Source organism: Populus trichocarpa, chromosome 16 (genome assembly GCF_000002775.5).
Source record: "Populus trichocarpa isolate Nisqually-1 chromosome 16, P.trichocarpa_v4.1, whole genome shotgun sequence".
NCBI classification, from domain to species: Eukaryota; Viridiplantae; Streptophyta; class Magnoliopsida; order Malpighiales; family Salicaceae; genus Populus; species Populus trichocarpa.
Window position 1 is genome coordinate 457,848 of NC_037300.2, and position 22,267 is coordinate 480,114.

At 33.7% G+C, this 22,267-nt stretch overlaps 3 protein-coding genes and 1 non-coding gene across 17 annotated transcripts; 3 read left to right on the plus strand and 1 right to left on the minus strand.

Moving 5' to 3' along the window:
- Window positions 1-5,554: 5,554 nt before the first annotated feature.
- On the plus strand, window positions 5,555-9,761 carry LOC7455815 (scarecrow-like protein 13). The gene is made up of 2 exons (XM_002322478.4): window positions 5,555-5,712; window positions 7,643-9,761. The coding sequence occupies exon 2, from the start codon at window positions 7,896-7,898 to the stop codon at window positions 9,534-9,536; it is 1,641 nt and encodes a 546-aa protein (XP_002322514.1). The 5' UTR covers window positions 5,555-5,712; window positions 7,643-7,895; the 3' UTR covers window positions 9,537-9,761.
- A 691-nt stretch (window positions 9,762-10,452) lies between these two features.
- Window positions 10,453-13,578, plus strand: LOC7455816 (uncharacterized). 13 transcript variants are annotated; one of them, XM_052447810.1, is made up of 7 exons: window positions 10,453-10,669; window positions 11,057-11,454; window positions 11,524-11,685; window positions 11,845-11,952; window positions 12,024-12,128; window positions 12,266-12,343; window positions 12,801-13,578. In XM_052447810.1, the coding sequence occupies exons 2-5, from the start codon at window positions 11,142-11,144 to the stop codon at window positions 12,113-12,115; spliced, it is 675 nt and encodes a 224-aa protein (XP_052303770.1). In that variant the 5' UTR covers window positions 10,453-10,669; window positions 11,057-11,141; the 3' UTR covers window positions 12,116-12,128; window positions 12,266-12,343; window positions 12,801-13,578. The 13 variants fall into 13 exon arrangements, with proteins under 13 accessions (XP_052303770.1, XP_024443263.1, XP_052303768.1 ...); XM_024587495.2 differs by having other exon boundaries at window positions 13,296-13,578; XM_052447808.1 differs by having other exon boundaries at window positions 10,454-10,669; window positions 12,024-12,154; window positions 12,263-12,343.
- A 1,972-nt stretch (window positions 13,579-15,550) lies between these two features.
- Window positions 15,551-15,640, plus strand: LOC112324577 (small nucleolar RNA SNORD96 family). The gene has a single exon (XR_002978541.2). It is a non-coding gene; the product is annotated as a small nucleolar RNA SNORD96 family (small nucleolar RNA).
- Window positions 15,641-17,364: 1,724 nt separating this feature from the next.
- Window positions 17,365-21,647, minus strand: LOC18106026 (thymidine kinase a). 2 transcript variants are annotated; one of them, XM_006373533.3, is made up of 4 exons: window positions 21,205-21,643; window positions 18,419-18,563; window positions 18,013-18,134; window positions 17,365-17,836 (listed from the first exon to the last, which is right to left on the minus strand). In XM_006373533.3, the coding sequence occupies exons 1-4, from the start codon at window positions 21,540-21,542 to the stop codon at window positions 17,581-17,583; spliced, it is 861 nt and encodes a 286-aa protein (XP_006373595.2). In that variant the 5' UTR covers window positions 21,543-21,643; the 3' UTR covers window positions 17,365-17,580. The 2 variants fall into 2 exon arrangements, 1 of the variants encoding a protein (XP_006373595.2); XR_002978327.2 differs by lacking the exons at window positions 17,365-17,836; window positions 18,013-18,134 and adding an exon at window positions 19,077-20,867 and having other exon boundaries at window positions 18,425-18,563; window positions 21,205-21,647.
- Window positions 21,648-22,267: the final 620 nt, after the last annotated feature.

Here is a 22,267-nt window from a genome sequence, read left to right on the forward strand (position 1 = left end):
AAAGATTTAAGTTAATATTTTATTATTATTATTTGGTTGGATTAATATAAAAATAAAAACAAAATTAACCTCTAGTAAAGACAACAGGTGCCCCGCTTGTCATGTAATGAAGCTTCGCCATCACACAAGCAGATATTCTAGCCTAGGCCATGGAGCTTTTGATCTGGCCTGCCCCTGCTTGACGTAGGAGATGACTCACCTGGGTCCCATGTTGTTGACGTAGATGGTGATTGCAATGACAAGAATCATAACAACATGACGTGGAGTGCAGATTCGATTAGATTTCTTGAATTCCTATGTGGTTTTGGCACTGCATTATTTAGAAATTGGACAGGATATTTTATGATGTTGCAAAATATACAATGCATGTGGCGTTTTTTTTTTTATTATTGTATAGAAATTATTAAAGCATAATTAAGTTGGCATGGACTTTACATGGAAATATCAGTTTTGATTCAACTCCAAGGAATAAGAGTTTTTTATTTTCAAATTATTTTTTTATTTTCATATCATTTTAATATGCTGATATTAAAAATAAATTTTAAAAAATAAAAATATATATAATTTTGATATATTTTAAGCAAAAAATATTTTAAAAAATAATTATTAATACAATACTAAATGAGCTTTTAAATTTAGTTATCAACAATATTTTTATTATTATTATTATGTAGAATTTCTGAGTTTGAATTTCAAAGTACATGAAAGAAAGTTTTTCCTTCAGAATACATTTAAGAAATATAAGGAGTGCCATTCAAAATACAAACTAGTCTAACAATATTTTTTTATTGTCAAATAAAAATAAATATAATTCCTTTGAATTATTTATTTTTGACATACAGCTAGCGCTCGGGGGTTGTATTATACGATCATGGATTCTATGTTGTATTGCTAAAAAATTAGAGGGGTTTTTACTATTTTATTATAATTATTCGTGAGTTAAAATTCAAATCAAATGGTTTTTTAAAAATCGGTGAAATTCTTTTTTTTTCATAAATATATATGAGTATGAAAAAGACGGATCGTTAGATTCTTTATGCTAAAAATCCTAAAACTTAAGCTGTTTCATTGGAATAAATATCAACTTGGTGAGCTGTTTTGTCCTTTCATAATCTCTTGTACAATCAATTAAAATCTTTAAAATTAATATACATATATCCTAATTATCATCACAAGCATTTGTTCATCCTTTAAACATTGGTGTTGATGATAATAACATTCAATGGAATGCTAATAACTCTTAATCTTGATCTTGATTTGCGCACGCGTGCACGTGTGTGTACAAGTGATGGCAAAGGGCTTGAGATCTATACAGCAGGTCTCGAGTTCGAGTCAGAGCGTGCATCTCTTATAAGAATCTGGGACCGCCGGTGTTTTACTCGCTCACCTGGATCCACAAAGTGTATTTTTCGAGAAGTGGGGTTTTCTCGAATTAAAAAAAAAATACACTTGATCTTCATTTATAATTTTTATAAATATATTTTGATTATATATTTTTCAAACAAGTTGAAATAGATGAATTGATTTACGATGTTAATTAATAAAATTTCCTGTGATGTATATATCTCGTGTAGGAATTGTAATTGTTCTCGTCACATTTATTACAATGAAAAGGATAAGAAACGAAGATGTCAATGAGAGCAACATAGCCCGAAAATGAGGGAAATTAAATAGGATAGACCAATCACAGCACAGATTAATTTCAAGAGATTGTGACACCCTGAGAACAAGAAATTATCCACTGCATCGTGCAATAATTATGGAACAAAAATGGTCCCCAATCAATCTCTACGCGGGATGGTTTTCTTGTAACTGGTCCTTCTTTCATGTTTTCGCTGTGATGTGATGCATGATGATGACAATGATTGGTGAGGACCCACATTAACACCATGGTACTGACGCGCACCGTATCTTTTTTCGAGAGGAGTGGCGCAGAAGGTGCTGCATGTGATTGATTAATGCCACTCAGATATAAATTTTCATTATCAATACTAATATTGTTTTTAAATAAAGGAATAAAAACCACAGTGGATTGACGTAATGATTAAAAATGTATGCTTTTTTAGATTTAAATCTTGAGATTAATATTCAAGATATTTATTAAATTTATTTATATGCATTAAGTTAATGTAAAATATATATTTTTTAAAATCATTAAAAAAGAGAATTTAATCTTGATTGTTGATGCGTAAATTAAATTTAAAATATCATTTATTGATAGAAAAAAACAAAAAAAACTATGAATAAACATGCTTGCCTCTACAATTATATATAAAATAATAAATTTTCAAGTGAAATATATTCGAATCTCAATAATTTTACTATCTTTAATCATAAAATATAGATATTTATTGAATTAAACACTATAAATTTTTTTTTCTATGTCTGTATATAATCTATTAAAAAATATAGATTGGAGTCTCTCAAATTCAATATGTATTTAGCTCACTATAATATTAAAGAAATCATGAACCAATAGGATTATAAAATAAAATTTTTTTATTTGTTATTGTGACAAGGTTGGTTCAAATTATGTTTTGTTTTAATCATAATTTTGAATAATATTTGATTAATTAACATATACTATATTTTTACAAGGTTCTATTAAAAACTATTTTTAAAAACTTTAATTACAAAAAAATATAATTTATAATTTTTTTTAATTTTTTTTTAAAATCTATAATCATAAATACTACCTCCGTAAACCGACACAAAAAAGAAGGCAAATCGAGGTTAAAGTATAAATAAATTAAAGAAGCTTGAAAAATAAAAAATAACAAATAACCGCTTAAAATAAGTAGCTTCGAAGAACGTGAGGCCATGTTGACCTTCCAGCTAGATGCCCCCTTTAATAGATTGCCCTTGGAATTTCAAACATTACTGCAAATACCACTACACCACCGTGTCTCCTAACGCGCCCCTGGTTTTGGTCATAACGGTGATGGCTACTGAGGACCGTGACCGTTAGAACATCCGTCTACTATCAAAATATCAATTACTTGAATACTTTTAAGGCTGGGGAACGCGGTTTGGAGTTTGTACCGCGTTTTCTTATTTTTTTTAATAAAAATTAAATTTTTATATATGTTTTGATTGTTTTGATATATTAATTTTTAAAATAAATTTTTAAAAATAAAAAATATCATTTTAATATATTTTTAAACGAAAAATAATTTAAATCGCTATCGTTATCACAATTCCAAACAACCATTACTTTACTAAAAATAAGTTTAAAAATATGTTAATTAAATTGATTCTATATTATAGCTAATAAGAATCATTGCTCATATTTTAAATCTTATCACTAATTTTAAATTCAATAATTTAAATTAAGTAAAAATTAAAAAGAATTCAATTATTATCATTTTTATAATCATAATCTTGTTCATTCAATTTAAATTCAATAATTATTTTTTTTTAAAAAAATAAACATGATGGAATCTCAATTCATTAATCAATTAAAACGAATCTATCTCATCATGATCTCTTCAATAACGCTTTGCTTAATTTTGACCACGTTTTACATTTAGCTGAAAACATTTATAATATATAGTCTAAAAAATCATGGCCGAGTCCTTCCAAATTAATTCACATGTCACCCTACCAGTTAGCTTTGAAGCTTCCCCTCTGCTTCTGAAGACGACGACATGTCCCAAGAATTCAAACATCATTCTTGTTTACTTCATCTTAAGTTGGTCGTAAAATGAGGCTTTTATTACTCCATACTTTATTAGCAATTTCCTTTAGATTTATACTATGCTGGTTCACAAATATGTTGAGAAACAAGATTTTCTTTAACATTTCGTGTGTAGTTAGAGTAGTTTGAGAGGTTTATTTATTTATTTTTGAAGGGGTACAAATATATATATAGTTATAAAATCCGACCTGTTTCATGACACGATTCGATACACGGGTTAGGTGAAATATTAACTTGAATCGATTCAAATTAATGTTGTTTTAATATTTTTTTAAAAAAACTTAAAATAATATCGTTTTAAATTTTTTTAAAAAATCAAACCGAGTCTCATTTGAATTTTGTGGGTTGATCGAGTTTGATCAGGTTGACTCTCAACTTGGTTCGATATAAAATTAACTAAGTTCAAATTAGATTTTATATTGATAGGTATACTGAGTTTCATAAAATCAATTTTTATCTAGATTTGACATAAAACTAGATTTATATTACGTTTTAAATTAATAAATTATCAAGTTAATCTACTAGATTATCTGACGAGTTTTATAACTATCACTTAGAACAGCTCTATAATGTAAGCTAGTAATATTAACGTGTAGAATGTGTTGTGCACGGGAAAATATAGATCAAAATTGATAAATTTGGACGGCAGAATATATTATTATGCGCTACACGGACAAGCACCTCCATCCCGCGGTGCTTCATGTCAAGAACTCTGAACATTTTGCAACCCACAAAATACAAATGCTATGCCCTTGCAGCCCTTCTGACAAGAAGATTATATGCATGGAATAATATTAATATTCTTCCCTCCTTGAGCTAAGTGAAGATATGTAATCTACTACATATCTGCCTAGTTTAATCATACATTAATCACAGACAAGAGTATCATAGTATGCGCTCATCAAAGTGGGGGTGCATACCTTAAGCACAACAAGTCAACATTGATGGCAGAAATGGTTGTATGCCCACAAACTTCCCTGACTCCCATGCCAATAAATAAATAAAATAAAAAATTCACATACCTATGACAAAGAAGGTAGCATTAGCAACACCAATGAAGATTCCTAATTCAATACAATTTTTAAATCCAAGATGTAGTTATAAATAATTATTTATTTTCACCCTTGACCAGGTTGTATATACCAAAGTATTCAGTCTCTGAAACACGGCAGTCCATTTGAATTCTTTACTCCCCAAATGATATTAATATTCTTATCTTATATTTGATGAATATTTAAGCTATTTATTAGTTGACTTTTGGACATATTGTTTATACTCTTAGCTAATATACGAACAAAGAAATCCTTAAAAAATTATCTAAATGGTAAAAAAAATAACAACTTGAAGATCTTATACTCAAGCTCTTATCACTAGTTTTTGTTTTAAGATAATATATTTATCTTCAATTAGTTATTTTTAAAAATGTGAAGTAATTTAAACTTTGATTCTGATGTCAAATAAAATTATCATTAGTTTTTTTTTAATGACATATCTGTATTGAATTAATTATTTTTTAAAACAATCTGAACTTTGGTTTTGATATAGAATACAATGATAACCTCATTAAATTACCATTTTAAGAATTATATTAAAAAAAACCTAAGCATGAAAATGAATATTGCAATTTTGGATTGCTACAAGCCACATATAATATATGGTGATTGAAGGTTGTTTTTATATATATATATATAACAAAGTTATTATTAAACCAATTCCAATTTAAAAATTAAATCACAAGCTCGAGAGATTGATGTGTGATGGTTATTTTTTTCCTTGTTGGAAGATTGAAGTAGTGGTTACTCTTGGACTTCTAGAAGTCTAGTCATTCCTTCATACACGTTTGGATGGTATTGATGTAGAAAAGTGAAACTTGAGGGGTATTCGTTGTCTAGTTCGGACCATAAAAGGACCAATGGATGTCCTCATTTTTGACACGATGGTTGCTGCTCTATGTTAGCTGTACAAGAAAGAACATCCACAAACTGAAAACCTGAGAAAGCTTTGGAGAGTTTAAGGTATGCAAAGTAACTCATCAACTCTTCGTTAAATTTAACAATTAAGTATGATTTTCTAGATGGGTTTTGTCTGAAATTGAGCCTTGCTTTTTTTTCTCTGGGTGGTCTGAGTGTTTGATGGACTAAGGTTTTGGCCTGAGTTTGAGGTCCAAGTTCATGTCTCTTGGAGATTTTATGAGTTTAAGGATATGATTTGGTGTTAGAATTCATGGAACTGAGTTTTCTTTTCTTGTTTGAATTGAAATTTAGCATCTTTACGGGGGGAATTGAAAATTTAGTTCTTGTAGTATAGTTATTTATAGGTATGAATTAATTTAGTTCTTGTACACATCCCTTTAAAGTTTTAGCTATTTATAGGTATGAATTAATTATCATGGATTTTAGCTGTTTAAGGAGTGGAAAAGGTATGTTTTTGGATGTTGATTGCTTAATTGTGCTTGCAAATTAGTGTTAGCATCGTTGAAAGATTAATCAGATTTGTTCCAGGCAGGATTTAGGCTGTTTTCTGTCACAGGAAATTTAATGGCTAATGAATTTTGCAAGTTTGATTTTTTATTTTATTTTTGGTTTGTGTAACATAGATTTTATGCTTTAGCATCTGGGAATGAATTTCTTTTATTCCCTTTATTCCATTTTCTTTCTTGTTTGCATGTCGGTTTGTCCACTACAAGCAGTCTTTGGCCTTTAAGTGCCTTTTCTTCCTCTTATACCTGGTTGCTTTTGTTGCTTCCGTTGAGTGAGTTGAATTAGTACCCAAAGTAATAGTGTAAATTCTAGGTAAGATAATGGAATATGTTTTTCTGGTTGATGATATAGCTTCTGATTCTAGGGGTGGTCACTTTTAATGGTTGATGATGATCAATCATCATTATGGAATATAATTTTTCCTCTTCATTTATTTATTTTTCCGACCCAGAGAAGTATGTTCTTATAGACCAGTTTGCATTTTCTTCTGGATCTAAATGAAGTTGCTCTATGCTTCTGCAAAACTCAATGTATTCTTGCAAGTTTACCTTGTTTCTTCGTTGCTGCTTTTAAATTAGTCTGCAATAGTGGGTTTCAAGAGCATAGTTTGATTGATATCGGAAACTGGGTTGGGGAGAACGGATTCACAAGTCCTACCTCTAAATGGTAGACCTTGTATTTGTTCTCAAATCTTGTTCCATTTTTCTTCTTCTATGGAGTTTGAACAAAAAGCTTTTTTAAAATTGATTGCTGAATTCTCCTTTTTTTTTCTTGGGGACGAAACCAAAAGCTGAAGTTTATTTTGAAACAAAAATGTAATGTTTTCCACAGAGATGCTTCGTGAAATCTTTTCCCTTTGCTGTTTCCACCAATGAAATTACAGTCAAGATCTATCCCTTGTTAAATCTGGTTCTTGCTCATTCATCTCCTAGCGGATTGACTGACTTTATGGTCAATTATTTTTGTATCTTTTAGAAATTTCTTAGTGACTTTGTTTCCAACTACTTGAGTAGTCTAAAGGAAGAAAAAAAGGTACAGGGAATTAATTTTCCCCTTACTGATGATCTAATTCAATTATTTTTATTAAAAGTAGATGATCAGGCCATCAGGGTATGAGAGCAAAGCCTTGGCCTGGCTCTTTACATCCTAGAGATGCAATGACCCTTGACTACCAGCCCCAATCCAAGTCAAGACGTTTTCACTTCTTTCATTTACCTGCTTATACAGGCTGCCTTGTTGCCAAGTCTATGATTTTTCTAGTGGAACATTCTACTGTTAAATTAGCCAATAAATTGTTACCATAATACTAGGTTAATTTGGTCCCTTCATTATTTTCTTGGATGGTCTTTATACCTATTGTGATCATCAATTGCTCTCCCTTGTCTGTTTCTTTTTCAAATAGCTTTTCCAACGCCAATTTTCATTGATTATGTATAATCTTACTGTCTGTCCTTCCTTTTAACAGATTTCGGTGATCCTTTAATGCATTGCTGAGGATAACAGAACTATTGTTCACAACTTAAATTTTGTGGTGACGAGTGAATTGAATCAGAGACTTGTCGGCTGCCTCACTATTTATAATTTTTTAGTGATTATAGCATGTAGCATTCTAAAAGTCGTTGCTTTGGCCAGTGAAGGTGATAATTCTAATAGAAAAGGCTAGTTATCACTTATACATTCTCTTGTCTGAGCTAAGCCAATCAGCGAGCCAGTTCTTGATGCAAACCTCTCAGAAACACCGATCAGCTGGTATCCACAGGTTTTACCACCAGCCAGTGCAAGAGATCGATCCATATGGTTTATCTCATATCCAAATTTTAGACAGCAATATGTATTCAGATGGTGGCAGCCAAGGAGCTGCAATTTCCTTTCAGACAGATCAAGGAGAATTCTTTACCTTGGAATCATCTTCAGCAACTGCTGGTTTCGTTAACTATGATTCTCCTGCTGCCAGCGTCTCATCCAACAGAAGCCCCTTTTCACCCCAGGGTTCTCATTCATGCATTTCTGATCCTCATCATTCCCCTGACACTGTATATGGATCTCCATTGAGTGGATCATCCTCTGCTGATGAGGACATTATATTGAGGCAGAAATTAAGGGAGTTGGAAATTTCATTGCTCGGGCCTGAATCTGATATTACCGACAGTGGGAGTTTTTGCTTTGTGAGTGGAGGATACCAAGCAGAATCATCTGCAAGTTGGGACTGGAATCAAATGATGGAAGTGATCCCTAGGTTAGATCTTAAGCATGTGCTTCTTGCCTGTGCTGATGCAGTATCAAATGCTGATATACAAAGAGCAGCAGGTCTAATGCATGTCTTGGACCAAATGGTGTCAGTCTCTGGAGAGCCGATCCAGCGGTTGGGTGCTTATATGTTGGAAGGCCTTAGGGCAAGGTTGGAACTCTCAGGAAGTAAAATCTACAGAGCCTTGAAGTGTGAAGCACCAATTAGCTCAGATCTGATGACTTACATGGGTATTCTCTATCAGATCTGCCCATATTGGAAGTTTGCATACACTTCAGCTAATGTTGTCATTCAAGAAGCCGTGGAATACGAACCCAGAATTCATATCATCGACTTCCAGATTGCACAGGGAAGTCAGTGGAGTGTTCTAATGCAGATGCTTGCTTATCGGCCAGGTGGGCCCCCAGTAATCCGCATAACTGGTGTTGATGATTCTCAATCTGCTCATGCTCGTGGTGGAGGACTTGATATTGTGGGTCAAAGGCTGTCAAAAGTCGCAGAGGAATGCAATGTGCCATTTGAGTTCCATGATGTTGCCATGGATGGTTGTGAGGTTCAACTGGAACATCTCAGGGTCCAACCTGGGGAAGCTGTGGTTGTGAATTTTCCTTATGTGTTGCACCACATGCCAGATGAGAGTGTGACCACTTGGAATCACAGAGATAGATTGATAAGGATGGTGAAGAGTTTGTCACCAAGGATTGTGACCCTCATTGAGCAAGAATCCAACACCAACACCAAACCATTCTTTCCAAGGTTCATTGAGACTCTAGATTATTATACAGCTATGTTTGAATCAATTGATGTTGGTCGCCCCAAGGATGACAAGCAGAGGATTAATGCAGAGCAGCACTGTGTGGCTCGTGACATTGTCAATATGATCGCTTGCGAGGAAGCTGAGAGGGTTGAACGGCATGAACTTCTTGCAAAGTGGAGGTCTCGATTTACAATGGCAGGATTCAATCAGTACCCATTGAGTTCTTCAGTGACTACTGCCGTTAGAGATATGCTAAAGGAATATGACAGGAACTATAGTGTTCAGGAGAGGGACTGGGCTCTTTACCTTCGGTGGCGACATAGAGACATGGCAACTTCTTCTGCCTGGAGTTGAAAACTTCGATAGCTTTAGCTCTTTAACACCTGTAAATGTATAAATGTAATCTTACCGTTTTTATCGCATTTAGAGAATGATCAGTAGTGATGTTACTGTTTTCACAGAAATTGGATTACCTCTTTTTTTTTTTTTTTGGGATTCAGTTAGTGTTGAGACAAAAACACGAAACCTCAAATCATTGTACATGTCCACCATGAATGAAACAAGAGTAGGTTTGTGTTATTTGCAGTCTCCGAGATCAAACCATGCACTTTCTGAACATTGTTAAGAACAAAAATGGTGAATGTGCAAGCTTTCCATTTTGAGGTGCGTTTTGTTTTTAGTGAGAGTGGAACAATGTCCAAACATGAATGGCGTTTCTTTCGATGGACGTTCGGTGAAGATGGAAATTCCATGTCATGATTGTGGTTACTGTAGACTCCGTCATATTCCAAGGGGTCTACTCCGATAACACCAGTCAATCCATCCATGAAAGAATACTGTCAGGCAATGTTTGTTTTTTGAAAAAAAAAGAAAGTAATTTGATGTATTTTTAGTTTTTTATTTATAATTTTGATGCATTATTGTAAAAAAATATAAAAAAATTATTTCAATATATTTTAATTAAAAAGTATTTTTACAACGTATTACCAAATCGTTTGATACTACAGAATTTCAAATATATCTTAAATATCAGGAATGTAGATGTTCAAGGAAAGTAATCCCCTCCCATAAAAAAACTACCTTTCCTCCGAAAGACCATTTTTTTTTAAAAAATATTGATTACTTTTGTAACAGCACTCTCTTACTCACATAAAAATAAGATTTAATATTTTTTGAAGCAAAAGCTCAGCCCAATTGGCCCATTGTAGGTGTGGATTTCAGTTTCACATAACAATTCTTTTGATCCCAGCACGGAAGGGCCCCATAATGCTCCATCCTAATTAGATGCAAAAGAACCGAGTGATTAGGCCTCAATTATGCATCATATTATGCTGATTTGGCAAAATTTGGTGTCAACCATTTAGAACTCAACCCGTCCGAAACAAAACAAGAGCAACCCCAGACCTTGTTTCTTACTGTGTCTCTCTAATAAACCAAGAAAACAAGCAAATCTTAGTTCCAACATTAAAAAGATCATATTTTTTAAGGTTAGTTTGACAATTTCTTGCATTATACTTTTGTTTTCTTCTAATGTTTATCTTGTCTTAACAATGTTAGTCATGAGATTCATGTGGTCTCGTGGTTTCTGAATTAGATGAGAAATGGATGATGGGTTCTGTTTATTTTCATAAATTGTAGATGATAGTGTTGTTTCTGTTTTTCATCTGCGGAAAGAATATGTGAAAGCTAGTCTTTAATACATTTTTGTTGGTTTTGTTTTGGTTGTGGAGGTTGTTGATTTTGGATTTGTATTGCTTGGATTTTGATGCGTGGGTTGGTGGTGGTTTTGTTTATGGGCTCATAAAGTTTGTTACTTTATGTATTTTGGTTGGTAAAGAATATCTTTTTTTGTTGTTTTTGTGTTTTGAATGCAGAAAGATTGGTCTAGATTGTGGGTTTGTTGAGTTTTTAGGAAATAATTGAAGAATTCTGGAGGAATTAACAGAAAGAGCAGTGTTGATGGATTTGCAAAAGGAGCAAGAAAGAGAAAGGCGTCGATTACGGGACAGGCAAAGAAGGCAAGCAATGAGTGTTGAAGAGAGGGAAAAACATCTTGCGAGACGACGTAGAAACTATCAGTTGCGGAGACAAAGAGCGCGAAATGTGAGAGACCCTCAGGCCAGTCTTGTGGATAGTGACGAAATGCTTATGCTCCCTAGTAACGGGAATAATCAAGCAGTAATCTCTGTTCCTGTCCAATCTAATGGAATTTCTGATGTCGATTTGGATCAAAGACAAGGAAGTGTAAATGCAGGCAATGCAAATTCTGTGGGTGAGTTTTGTGATTTTTGTAATGCATTTGATATGAAGGCAGCCTGATACTCACTAATAGTTTATTCAGCAGGTTTGGAAATTCCAGCACATAAGTTAGCTAAATTACCTATAAGGTCACGTCTAAACCATATAAAGCACCTTGCTCGGTCACTGGCTGATACTCTGGATATTGGTGATAGTCACAAAATTACAGGAGATTTGACAATGACTGGATACGCAACTTCCAACTGTAAGCTTTAGTATTGTTATTTTCATTTGATCCGGCATCATAAATATTTGTTCGAAATTATTTGTCAATTGAGTATCCCATGTTAAATGATTCACATGGTTATAGAGACATTTGTGTATGTTCCACCTTATAAGTTCACGCATTGAAACTGTGGTCCAGGCACACCACCAAAACCATTACGATTGAATCGTGTCAAGCATCTTGCACGGGTTTTAAGCTCTGATGTAACATCGACAACAGTCCCAGATCGCATCGGTGAAACAAAGGGTAAGAAATACATATTTAAGTTTGCATAGCTATCTTTTGCTTAGTCTGAATCAAGGAATTCTTTAATCCAGTGGAACAGAATCTGTCAAGTGGACAACATCTGATGAGTATCAATCTGCCTAAAGTTGTTCAGACTATCAACGCTAGTGGTGGAGATGAATGACTCTGCTCCACTGGTAACGATCATGAATAATTTTACATGGTACTTGCTGGTTAGGGCACACTTTTCATATACAAGAGAACCATGGCTGGAGATTTAATGAGTTTTTTCCTGTTTATTTCACTGTACTTCTCCCCTGGGGAATTGAAGAAGGAAGCTTTTTCTCAGACACATACAAGGGATGGAATTTTCCAAGCTCCTTAAAGTTTTTCAAATCGAATATAATGTGAGGTAGATATGTTACTAATCTTTCATAGTACTTGTCTTGTTGTTTTCTTGATGTAACTAACAGAATCTCATAGAACAAATAGTTTGCTTTTATTATGCATTTATACTTCGTAATACAATCCATTTGCTATCATGTATCTGCTGTCTCTTATTTATAATCATTTGGATCTGAGAAACTTTCTGTGGATAATTGCTACAATTTCTTCTGGAAAGTTTGCTTGCAGCGTGTTCCCTAATTTAACTGGTTTAGTAATTTATGTTATATATTTTTTACAAGTTCTGGAGAATGCTGAATAAACAGGATGGTGAAGAGTTTGTAGTAGTTTTCCATGTAGCAAACAAGATCTCATACTTTTACTTCACGCACGCGCACATGTAAACTGCCCTTTATGAAAATGTTTCGAGCATATATTACGAGTGCCTTAACCGACATATGATGCTGTCATTTTATACATGTCAGCACAAAGAACAAGGGTTGAGCTTATGTGAGGGATGAGAAGGATTAATTAGCCGGTTCAAATATTAAAGGTCAAGGGATGGCTGGTATTTTTTACATTCTCTGCGTGTGATTGATCATATGGCCTAAAGAACAACTGCACCTTTCTAAATATAATTATTCCAGAAACAAGTTATAAATGACTGCTTATCTGCAAAACGTGAAGCATGCATTGAATATATTGGTGATTTTTGAATTTTCAAATTGCAACATAGATTAATTGCTTTACAAGTTAATGATAGTCCCAATTCATTTTGAGGGGTAATGGAAGAAAAAACAAAAAAGATGCACCTTGCAATTGATTGTTGATGCCAACATGCTTAATTTTGAACTTCTCATTGAAAACTGATGGTGGGTTGGGCAACTCTTGTTAGAGGCTTGTACTACACAGCACACAGAGTTCATCAATAATTCTCAATCTAGACTAACCACACTGCTGTTTTTCTTGTTATCCTGCAGATCGAGGACAGAACAAGCAGAGGATGCTACAGAAAGAACATTGTAGATATCGAATTGGACAAAGTTGGTGAATTTTAGATTAGAGGATAGTTTGGAAGGCCTCCAACTGGAGCTGGAGTGTATTTTTCTTTTTCATTTTTTCGTCTAGGATGTTTAAAAAGAAAGGAGTTTTAGAAGCCTTAAACACCATCTTCATCCATTTTTGATGTAATGAGGTTTGCTTTGCAAATCCATTATTCGGGTTGCATTGATTCTTTTAAGAAAGCTTTGTTGTTTTGTAGTTTTTCCTTTACTTTTGTCGTGTTGCTTGGCTCCATAGTTGTTAGACCCGGTTCCCGAACCAGCCAGGAAAAGTCTTGATTACTCGATCATCAATGGATTTTTAGTTTTTTTAATTAGTTTTTTTTTTAATTATCAACTATGACCAAGGAGAATTTAGTATTTTAGCATAAATAAAATATTATTCAATTAGAACCTGACATGGATGCACATGGGTGATCTCGTGCACTCTTTGGACAGCGTGTCTGACGGTCACGCTCCAGTTTCCATGATGAAGTTTTAGGGTGAAAATTTTTAATTTTTTTTGTTTAAAATAATTTTTTTTTTTATGTTTTTAGATCGTTTTGATATGCTGATGTCAAAAATAATTTTTTAAAAATAAAAAAATTTTATTTTAATGTATTTCTAAACTAAAAATATTTTGAATCGCAACCGCTATTACAATCCCAAACAAGCTCTTAATCTTTATAGAGTTGTCTCCATTAATGGGTGGCGTATGATTTAATTCTTATTTTTTATATTGTTATTTTTTAAATCATTTTTTTAATTGAATTTTCTTTTTAATTGCATCATTCAATATTTTAGTTTATTTTATTTTATATTAAATTTAATTTTTATTCTTTTTATTACTATATGTTTTATTTTTTAATTTATTTTTATTGAATTTTTTTTTAACTTCATCCCTCAATTAGGGTTTTGTAAATCTTTCGGCTCACTTGAAAGATTTCACCGGATTGATTTATGTATTTTTAATGGTTTTTTTTTATAATTAATTTTTTATGATTTTATTTTTTTATAATGTTATCTTAATTTCATGTGCTAGCTAATAGGTTGTGATAACTCATCTTGATTCAGACCAATATTTTTTTAATTTGTTATTATTATTATATATTTTTTTTTATCATATCATCAAATTAATTGAGATTTAATTTAACTCTTGGATTTTTCTTATTTAAAAGTGCTATCATTGTCTAAATATTTTTTTCCATGCTTAAATAAAATTTGGTCTAGCATGTGGCGTGGCCCCGGACACCAAACTAGTTTTGTTATATCATTAAAATAGAACTTCTAATTAAATAATGTTTTTTAAAAAACTATATTTTCCGGTTCAAGACCTGTTTATAAATATACGTAATACGTTGGGCCCTAGACGAATGGGCTACAAATTGGTCTAGCCCGTAATAGGTAGGCCTCTTGTTAGCTAGTGCAGGTTATAAAAACCCTAATGACACTGTCGGCTATCCTCTAACCCTCACTTCATCATCAGCCACAACATATTCATCCAACGGTCCAAAATCAACCCACGAAACTCTATAAATAATTATAGTTGCTTCTTTCGTTTTGACCTACATCTCCACAGCTTTTGCCTTCGCCAACAACACAGTCTCTTTCCAAGTTTTGCTTCATATTCTTCAAAGATTTGATCTTTTTTCATGTTGTTCTTAATTAGCCCTTTAAGAGTTGAAAGATTTGATCTTTATTGCTTAATAGTCTTCAAAAATATTTCATTTTTTTTTCCTGATTTTTAAAACCCAGTTCTTTTTTTTTTCTTGTAATCAGCTAGTTTAAAGTTAAAAGTTTTGATCTTGAATCGTTTCTTGAGGTTAATTCAAATCAGGTTTTTTTTTCTTTAGTCTTTTCTCTTTGTTATCAATAATTTTTTAGGTCTTAATCATGGTTAAGATTGCATCTTGTGTTAATTGTGACGGGGATTTAAACTTCAAAATCCTTACTATAACATTGGAGCAAACGATTTTTATCAATGTTTGTAAATTCCAAAGTAAAACGTCACAAATAAAGCCTCAGACATGTTGAGGTCCTCCACCTGGAGCTCCTCCGTGTGATGGGGTGGTCTCATATTCCATTGCCTTGTGTAGCAGCGTCGCTGCCTTTACAATTTGGGACTAGCCATGAGACATATATTCATACTCTCTTAAGCTTTTGTTTTTAAAATGTTATTTTAATGTTAATTAGTGTCGCCTATGATGAAAATTTTCACCAAATAACCATCTTTCGGGACTGAATGGCTTTATAAGCCTTGCTGTAATTCTGCAATTCTGAGGCACAGGTTCAACTTTTTCTTTATTATTTCTTTAACTGGATTGTTTTTTACTTGTACAAATAAAAATTATTTGTACAAGTGATGTAAGGGACTGTGCATGATCCATAGCAAATCAGATTGGCCGTGGATGGAATTGAAATGTTCTCTAAGATCTCCAAAAGAGGTTGCCCACTTCTCTTAACAAGAAACTAGTCTTGATTTTTAGAGCATCTCCAATGGGAGGTGATTTAGAAGAGTTAAACTGATAAAAATCACTTTTTAAACAGTTTTAACATAATTTTTTTTTATTACGTGCACTCCAATTATCATGAGCTCAAGCTTAACCGGTACAGTGTTGCCTCAAGGGCACAAGGCACAGGTACTGAACAACATATGGAGTTATTAATGAGCAAAGTCCCCGACAGAGCAATGGTGTTCATGTTAGGAGATGATGGAACGTTGAGTGCCTAGAACTTCATCTGGTGTCCCATCACAAGACAAGACGTGAAAACTTTGTGAAACTACTCAAAAGGGGAAAAAACAGCGATTTCATTAACTTAATGACAGACATTATCAACCTCATTAACCATGCAAAGTGCTTTCATCACCAACCAAAATGAATGCTCATTAGGGGAAACACCCTTTGCTGAACGTGTCATCGAAAACTCTAGATCATTGGCGCGCGGCTGGTCGGGTTAAGCTTAATATAATACTGAAGGATAATAAATTGATGGAATTAAAAATTCAAAGAAGTAAAACAAAAAAAAATAAAGACAAATATTTTTCTTAGAGCCACACCAAAACTCCCCACATGTATTGTTTAGTGTATTGGTAATAATAATAATAATTGGATGCAACACAGAGACAATGAGAATCTAGAAATATATCCGACACAACATTACACGACCTAAACCTTGGCAACAATAAATTAATAAACACCCTTCATATCCAATAACAACCCTGTAGCTTGTCCGGGCAAACCAGCTTCTCGCATAATATGCCATCACCAAAATAAAAAGGGAATCTAAGAACAATCCCTTCCTCTTTCATTCGCAATAAACAGTACGCATTAATTGAGTGACAATAGTCCTTTTGGGTACGGTGTTAATCTTATTGATAGATCTTTCAGGTGCTTTAAGGTCGAATGGTTGAGTAATCTTTCCCATTCTGTCTCATGTTCTGACTCATCATCTTTTGAGTTAACACCACTAAAGTTTCTAACAAACCCAGGTGGAAAAGGTGATAAAGATTGTATTTTGATCAAAGATTAAAGGATTTTGCTCACAGGGGATGCGAGCTTTGGTCCCTTCAATATTAGTGAACAAGAAAAACTAGAATGGGCGTTTAAAGATAAAAGGTACGCTTTTGAGAACAAGTAATTTTGTTTTTTTTTTATTTAACGTAGGTGTCCGGGCCAGCTTGCGCGCACCTCAACTAATCCCACGGGCCCTGAAGTTAACGACCATGTAAGTCTCCAGTGGCCATCATATGAGCAACCACATGGCTCGAACCTGAGACCACAAAGAAAGCAAACCTCTTGGTCCCAAACAACCAGCATCTCATACCTTGATAGAAAAACAAGAGGAGAGAGAACTGAAGATCAAGGATGTTATGTTTAGTTTCTGAGACAGAAGCTGAAGTAGAACTACGAAGCATAGATGGAGCAAAATTTTCGTAAATGAGTAGTTATATTATGAATTTTTTATCAACATTTTCATCATCCACACAAACTAGTAACAATAACAATAGTGAACTGAACCCAATTGTTTTTTTTCCATGATTGCAGTTGTTCAAAATCCCACATTCATCACAGTACAAAATTTTCCCCTTCCAAAAGATTTAACTGTATGTACAATCCTACAAAGGGGGCAGAACATGCATCTTAACAATTCAGTTCTGAATATATTGCACCGACTGGCAGCACAATAGCAAAATCAGCGTATTGTGATAATAAGAATAGTTGAGCTACGGACAGGAGCCACACTGAGCCTTCTGAGATTCCAGGACCATTCTTGCAGCTTCCACAGCAACTTGTCCGCTGACATAATGCTGTCGACATACAGGCATATAAACATCAGCCCCACCAATCAGTTCTGTCCGTGTCTCCTCGGTCTTTCTTAAGGTGAAGAAAGCACGTTTTCCACAAATTTCACATCGTGCGCTTAACTTGGTTACAGAATCAGCAAGGGGAATTATATCAAGAACGGAACCAAAACTCCTCCTGTGAACATTTTATTCCACTTTCAAAAGGGACACCATTGAATTTGAGAGGAAGGTTATAATATATGAAGTCATGAAACACAACTAAAAAAAGGGTAATGAGCAAGAACTCTGGAGAAGAGCATAAGAATGGGCACAAAATCATTGAAAAAAAGTAGTGGGGAGCTTGAAATAAACCTCAGATAGTCACCATCCAGGCCAGCAACTATCACAGTTTTGCCATCATGATCAGCAACTTCACGGCAGAAATCATACAAGTCTCCGAAGAATTGTGCTTCATCAATGCCAATCACATCTAGCTGTCATCAACTAATTGTCATTAGTCTGTATTATCAAGTTTGCATATCAAATGCTTGCAAAATGTATATGCCCAACATCCAACATTCAAATGTTTTCCAATGCACTTCTTCCAAAAGAAATTTACCTTTCATTTTAAAGACATGAAGAATTAAAACTTGAAATGATGTATAGGAAACTTTAACTGCTAAATTATTCATATATGAGAGTTCAGACAAGTTGCTTGATAAATGCTTTGAGAAACATTCTATAAAATACAAATTAACACATTTTGGCATTGAGATACCTGATCATACGCATCCTGACCAAAACTCTGTTTGAATGATGATAGATTGGGCAGTGCCCAACATGGTAATTTAACCCCATCATGTGTCACTACTGAATCCAACCCATATCTATTATCCTTGTTTGATTTTATAATTGCTACGTTTCTGCATTACAGTTAGAAAAGGAGAATGAATAAAACAACAACAATTATGCTGATAATAGGACACTGTTTAATTCCCAATGGGACACCACTTTAAACTACCTCACCAAAACTGCTAATTGGCAAATCCTAAATCCCAAATACAAGTTAGATATATATGTAATTTCCTTCTTGCTATAAACTTTCAATTTTTACTGTTTTAGTATCACAACATAATTTTTTTATTTTTCTCACAACAGCATCAGGACAGAATCTTAATTTTGAAGCGAGTATAAAATAGCCAAGTAAAAAGAAGAAACCTCAGGGTACAGTTATTGCAAGAAAATTAAATTGAAACGGCTACATGTTAACATTGAACATGAATTCTGAGCAAATTATAACAAAAAAATCTAGAGAATGTTGGACCTTGATCAGGCAACGAATTAGTTATATTGTTTAGGAGGGTATTATTTTACTATTATGAAGAATAAATCAAAACAAGCAAAGCTCAAATACAATGATACACAAACAGCTTTACCTCAGATGATCAACCTACACAGCTAAGCACCATAAAACTCTAATAATCAAATGGAAGCCCAGCCAAGGGTGACACAGGTTTTGGATAAAAGGAATAGATTGTACACCATGTTGCAAATGCTTTTACTCCTCACTGCCAACTTGTACCGAGTCAACAAGAAGGCTGGTCATCTTCATGACATGTCCTGGATAATACAAGGATTTCAGTGCTTTCCCTTGATGCTCAAAGTACTCACATCACAGTTGGGTGCAGTTCACAAAATTTATCGGGTTTCACCACCCAAATGAGCCAATACTTCTTTCAACCCAGAGCCATTCTCTTGTCTATCCTTCAACAAGGTGCATTTTAAACTTAAAAATGAAAGCTGTCTATTGCTGGAGAATGCATTTGTGATAATTAATGTTCCTTATCTATAGTGGATTCTCCAAATTGAGTTCCAGTAAGTTAAGAGCCATGATTCTCAACAAGATAGAGAAAAGAAGATACGCAAAGAAAATGGGCTCTGTCAATAATTAACAATCACTCAAATCAGGAACATAGCCTGCATCATTTAAAATCCAAATCATTTCAATAATAGTCTTGTATATCTCCTCAGATTCCCTATGAGATTTATCACCCTGTAGGAAAAAGTGGGCTTTCCCTTGAACCTCAATGCTGCTATAAGCAGGCTCTTTATTTATTTCTGTATCTCTCATCACCCCCCTAACCTCTGCAACACTATCCCAAAGTCCAAAAGCAGCATAGGCATTAGATAAGACTACATACTTTCCAGCATTTTCTGGATCCAGTTCAAAGTATTTCCTAGCGGCAAGCTCTATCAGGTCCATATCACCATGAATCTTACAAGCACCAAGCAAAGCACCCCATAAAACCGAGTGTTCCTTGCATGGTGCATTAACAACAAACTCATAAGCCTCTTTTAACCTCCCAGCACGGCCTAGAAGATCGACCATGGCTGCATAATGTTTCCCTCTAGGCTGGATTCCATAATCTCTCCTCATTGATGAGAAATAGGCCCAACCCTCATCAACCAAACCTCCATGGCTACAAGCAGAAAGGACTGCAAGAAAAGTAACATAATTTGGTTGGAAACCTTCATCTTTCATCCTGTGAAATGATTCTATCACCTCTGAGACTCTTCCATGATGGCCATACCCAGATATCAAAGAAGTCCAGGTGACAACATTTCTATTTGATGATTTATCAAAGACCAAATGTCCATCGGACAGGCTGCTGCATTTGAAGTACATATCCATGAGGGCACTACTGACTACAACATTTTCTTTAAGAAAGCACTTCATCATGACACAATGGGCTCGCTTCCCATGCTCCAGTGTTGCTAAAGTCGCACAGGCTCTGAAAACTGACGCAAAGGTATACTGGTCTGGTGTCAGACCATTTTGTCTCATTTCATAATAAAAACTAAGTCCCATTTCTTCAAGCCCTTTTTGCACATATCCAGCAATCAATGCGTTCCAAGAAATCAAGCTTTTCTCCATCAACATGTCAAACAACAAATGCATAGTCTTTAAATCCCCAGATTTTGCATACAATATCATCAATTTAGTCTTCAGGTACTCATTTGGAACATACCCAACAACAACCATTTGTGCATGGATTCTTTTCCCTTTATTATAAAGTTTCTTGAAAATGCATTCTTGCAACAGAAGAGCATAGGTCCCATGGTCCACTTCCAACCCTGATCGCCATAATAGCCCCACGGCTTCGTTCATTCTCCCCGTTATACAAAGACCCTTTAATATTTTTTTCCAATTCACGCAAATTCCTAACCTGAAAGCTGACAATGTCTACCAGTGATAATCTCACTCCATCAATCCGACAAAAAACATTGCCAAAATCCCACCTTTTAAAGTTTAAACTAAACCATTAATTCCTCTATAATATGTATCATACTACATTAACGTCTATAACCTACAAAATTTTTTTTTGCATTTCACTTTGTCTAATATGAGCCTCGAAACAACCAAAATATCAACAATGAAACTATAAATTTAAAGCCAAACCGAACAAAAAAAGTTCAAAAAAATACACAAACAACAAAATCAAATTCAAACAAAGAAACCAGATCATAAAAGCACAAAATAAGCCAAAGAACAGAAATTTAAACCTGCCATCATTGATTTCAGCTTGAACCCGGTGAAGAAGAGTAGTAGTTTTGCCAGCAAACATAGGACCAACAATCACATGAATTTCACCAGATGAAGAAGAAAGAGAGGATTTTGAATGGACACACCGGGTCTGAATTGGAAAATTTGAGGGAAGTGAAATCATAGAGGGTTTTAGAGGGAAATAAGAAATGGGGTTTTGAAGATTAGAGAAAAGATTGGATTTTGAAGCTAAAGAGAAGAAACTGGAAGCTAAAGGTGTGGCCTTTTTGGACATTGGAGAGAATGAAAATGGTGGGGTGATTAGTGCCTTCATTCTTGAAATGGTAATTTTTAACATTTAGAAAGAGAGGAAGGCTTTGTAATTTTGGGTATTGCTCATGTGAGAGAAAGAGATGGGGTTTTCATGGTTTTGCAAAATTTAGGGTTTAAGGGGTTCTGAAGAGACAGGTTGTAAGTATTTTATTTTTATTTTTAAAAAATTATTTTTAATATTAAAATAATTTAAAAACTTAAAAAATAACATTGCTACACAACCATAAAAACAAATAGTAACAGAATTTAGACTAATGCAGGTTTAAAAAAATAAAAAATAAAATAATTTAATATAATTCAATAAAAAAACATACATTGATTGATGATTTAATATAAAACCCAGTTAATATCCATATCAAAAACACATTGAATTTTAAAAAAAATATTAAAAAAATATTTTTTAAAAAAATAATCCAAGTTGTATCTATCGAATCAAAATACAAGGTATTACTAAATGAGTTTTATTTTATTAACGTAAATATTTATATCAACTTATATATACCTTAATTAATTTTACATATTTTAAAATTAATAACTAAATAACCCTTCCGTTACCCGGTTTGTGAGAAAGGTTTAAAAACTATAATGCGGTGTCATGTTTTTTTCTGCCCCCAAAGTTCAATTGTCTCGGACCAATCTTTTTCTTTGGTTTGTTGGTAGTTCATTGAAAGTGGGTGTGTTGCCTTCTTGCATTTCATCACAGAGGAGACATTCAAGCTTCAAACTATTTCATTAAATAGAATTATTGCA

Excerpts from the sequence above, each read along its gene's own strand:
- LOC7455815 (XM_002322478.4), top strand. The coding sequence starts at position 7,896 with ATGCAAACCTCTCAGAAACACCGATCAGCTGGTATCCACAGGTTTTAC.
- LOC18106026 (XM_006373533.3), bottom strand. The coding sequence starts at position 21,542 with ATGTTAAAAATTACCATTTCAAGAATGAAGGCACTAATCACCCCACCA. Across the intron at positions 18,135-18,418 it reads GTCAGGATGCGTATGATCAG|CTAGATGTGATTGGCATTGA; the intron begins GTATCTCAATGC and ends AGTTGATGACAG. Across the intron at positions 17,837-18,012 it reads CTGGATGGTGACTATCTGAG|GAGGAGTTTTGGTTCCGTTC; the intron begins GTTTATTTCAAG and ends AAATGTTCACAG.
- LOC7455816 (XM_052447810.1), top strand. The coding sequence starts at position 11,142 with ATGGATTTGCAAAAGGAGCAAGAAAGAGAAAGGCGTCGATTACGGGAC. Across the intron at positions 11,686-11,844 it reads TGGATACGCAACTTCCAACT|GCACACCACCAAAACCATTA; the intron begins GTAAGCTTTAGT and ends ACTGTGGTCCAG. Across the intron at positions 11,953-12,023 it reads TCGCATCGGTGAAACAAAGG|TGGAACAGAATCTGTCAAGT; the intron begins GTAAGAAATACA and ends TCTTTAATCCAG.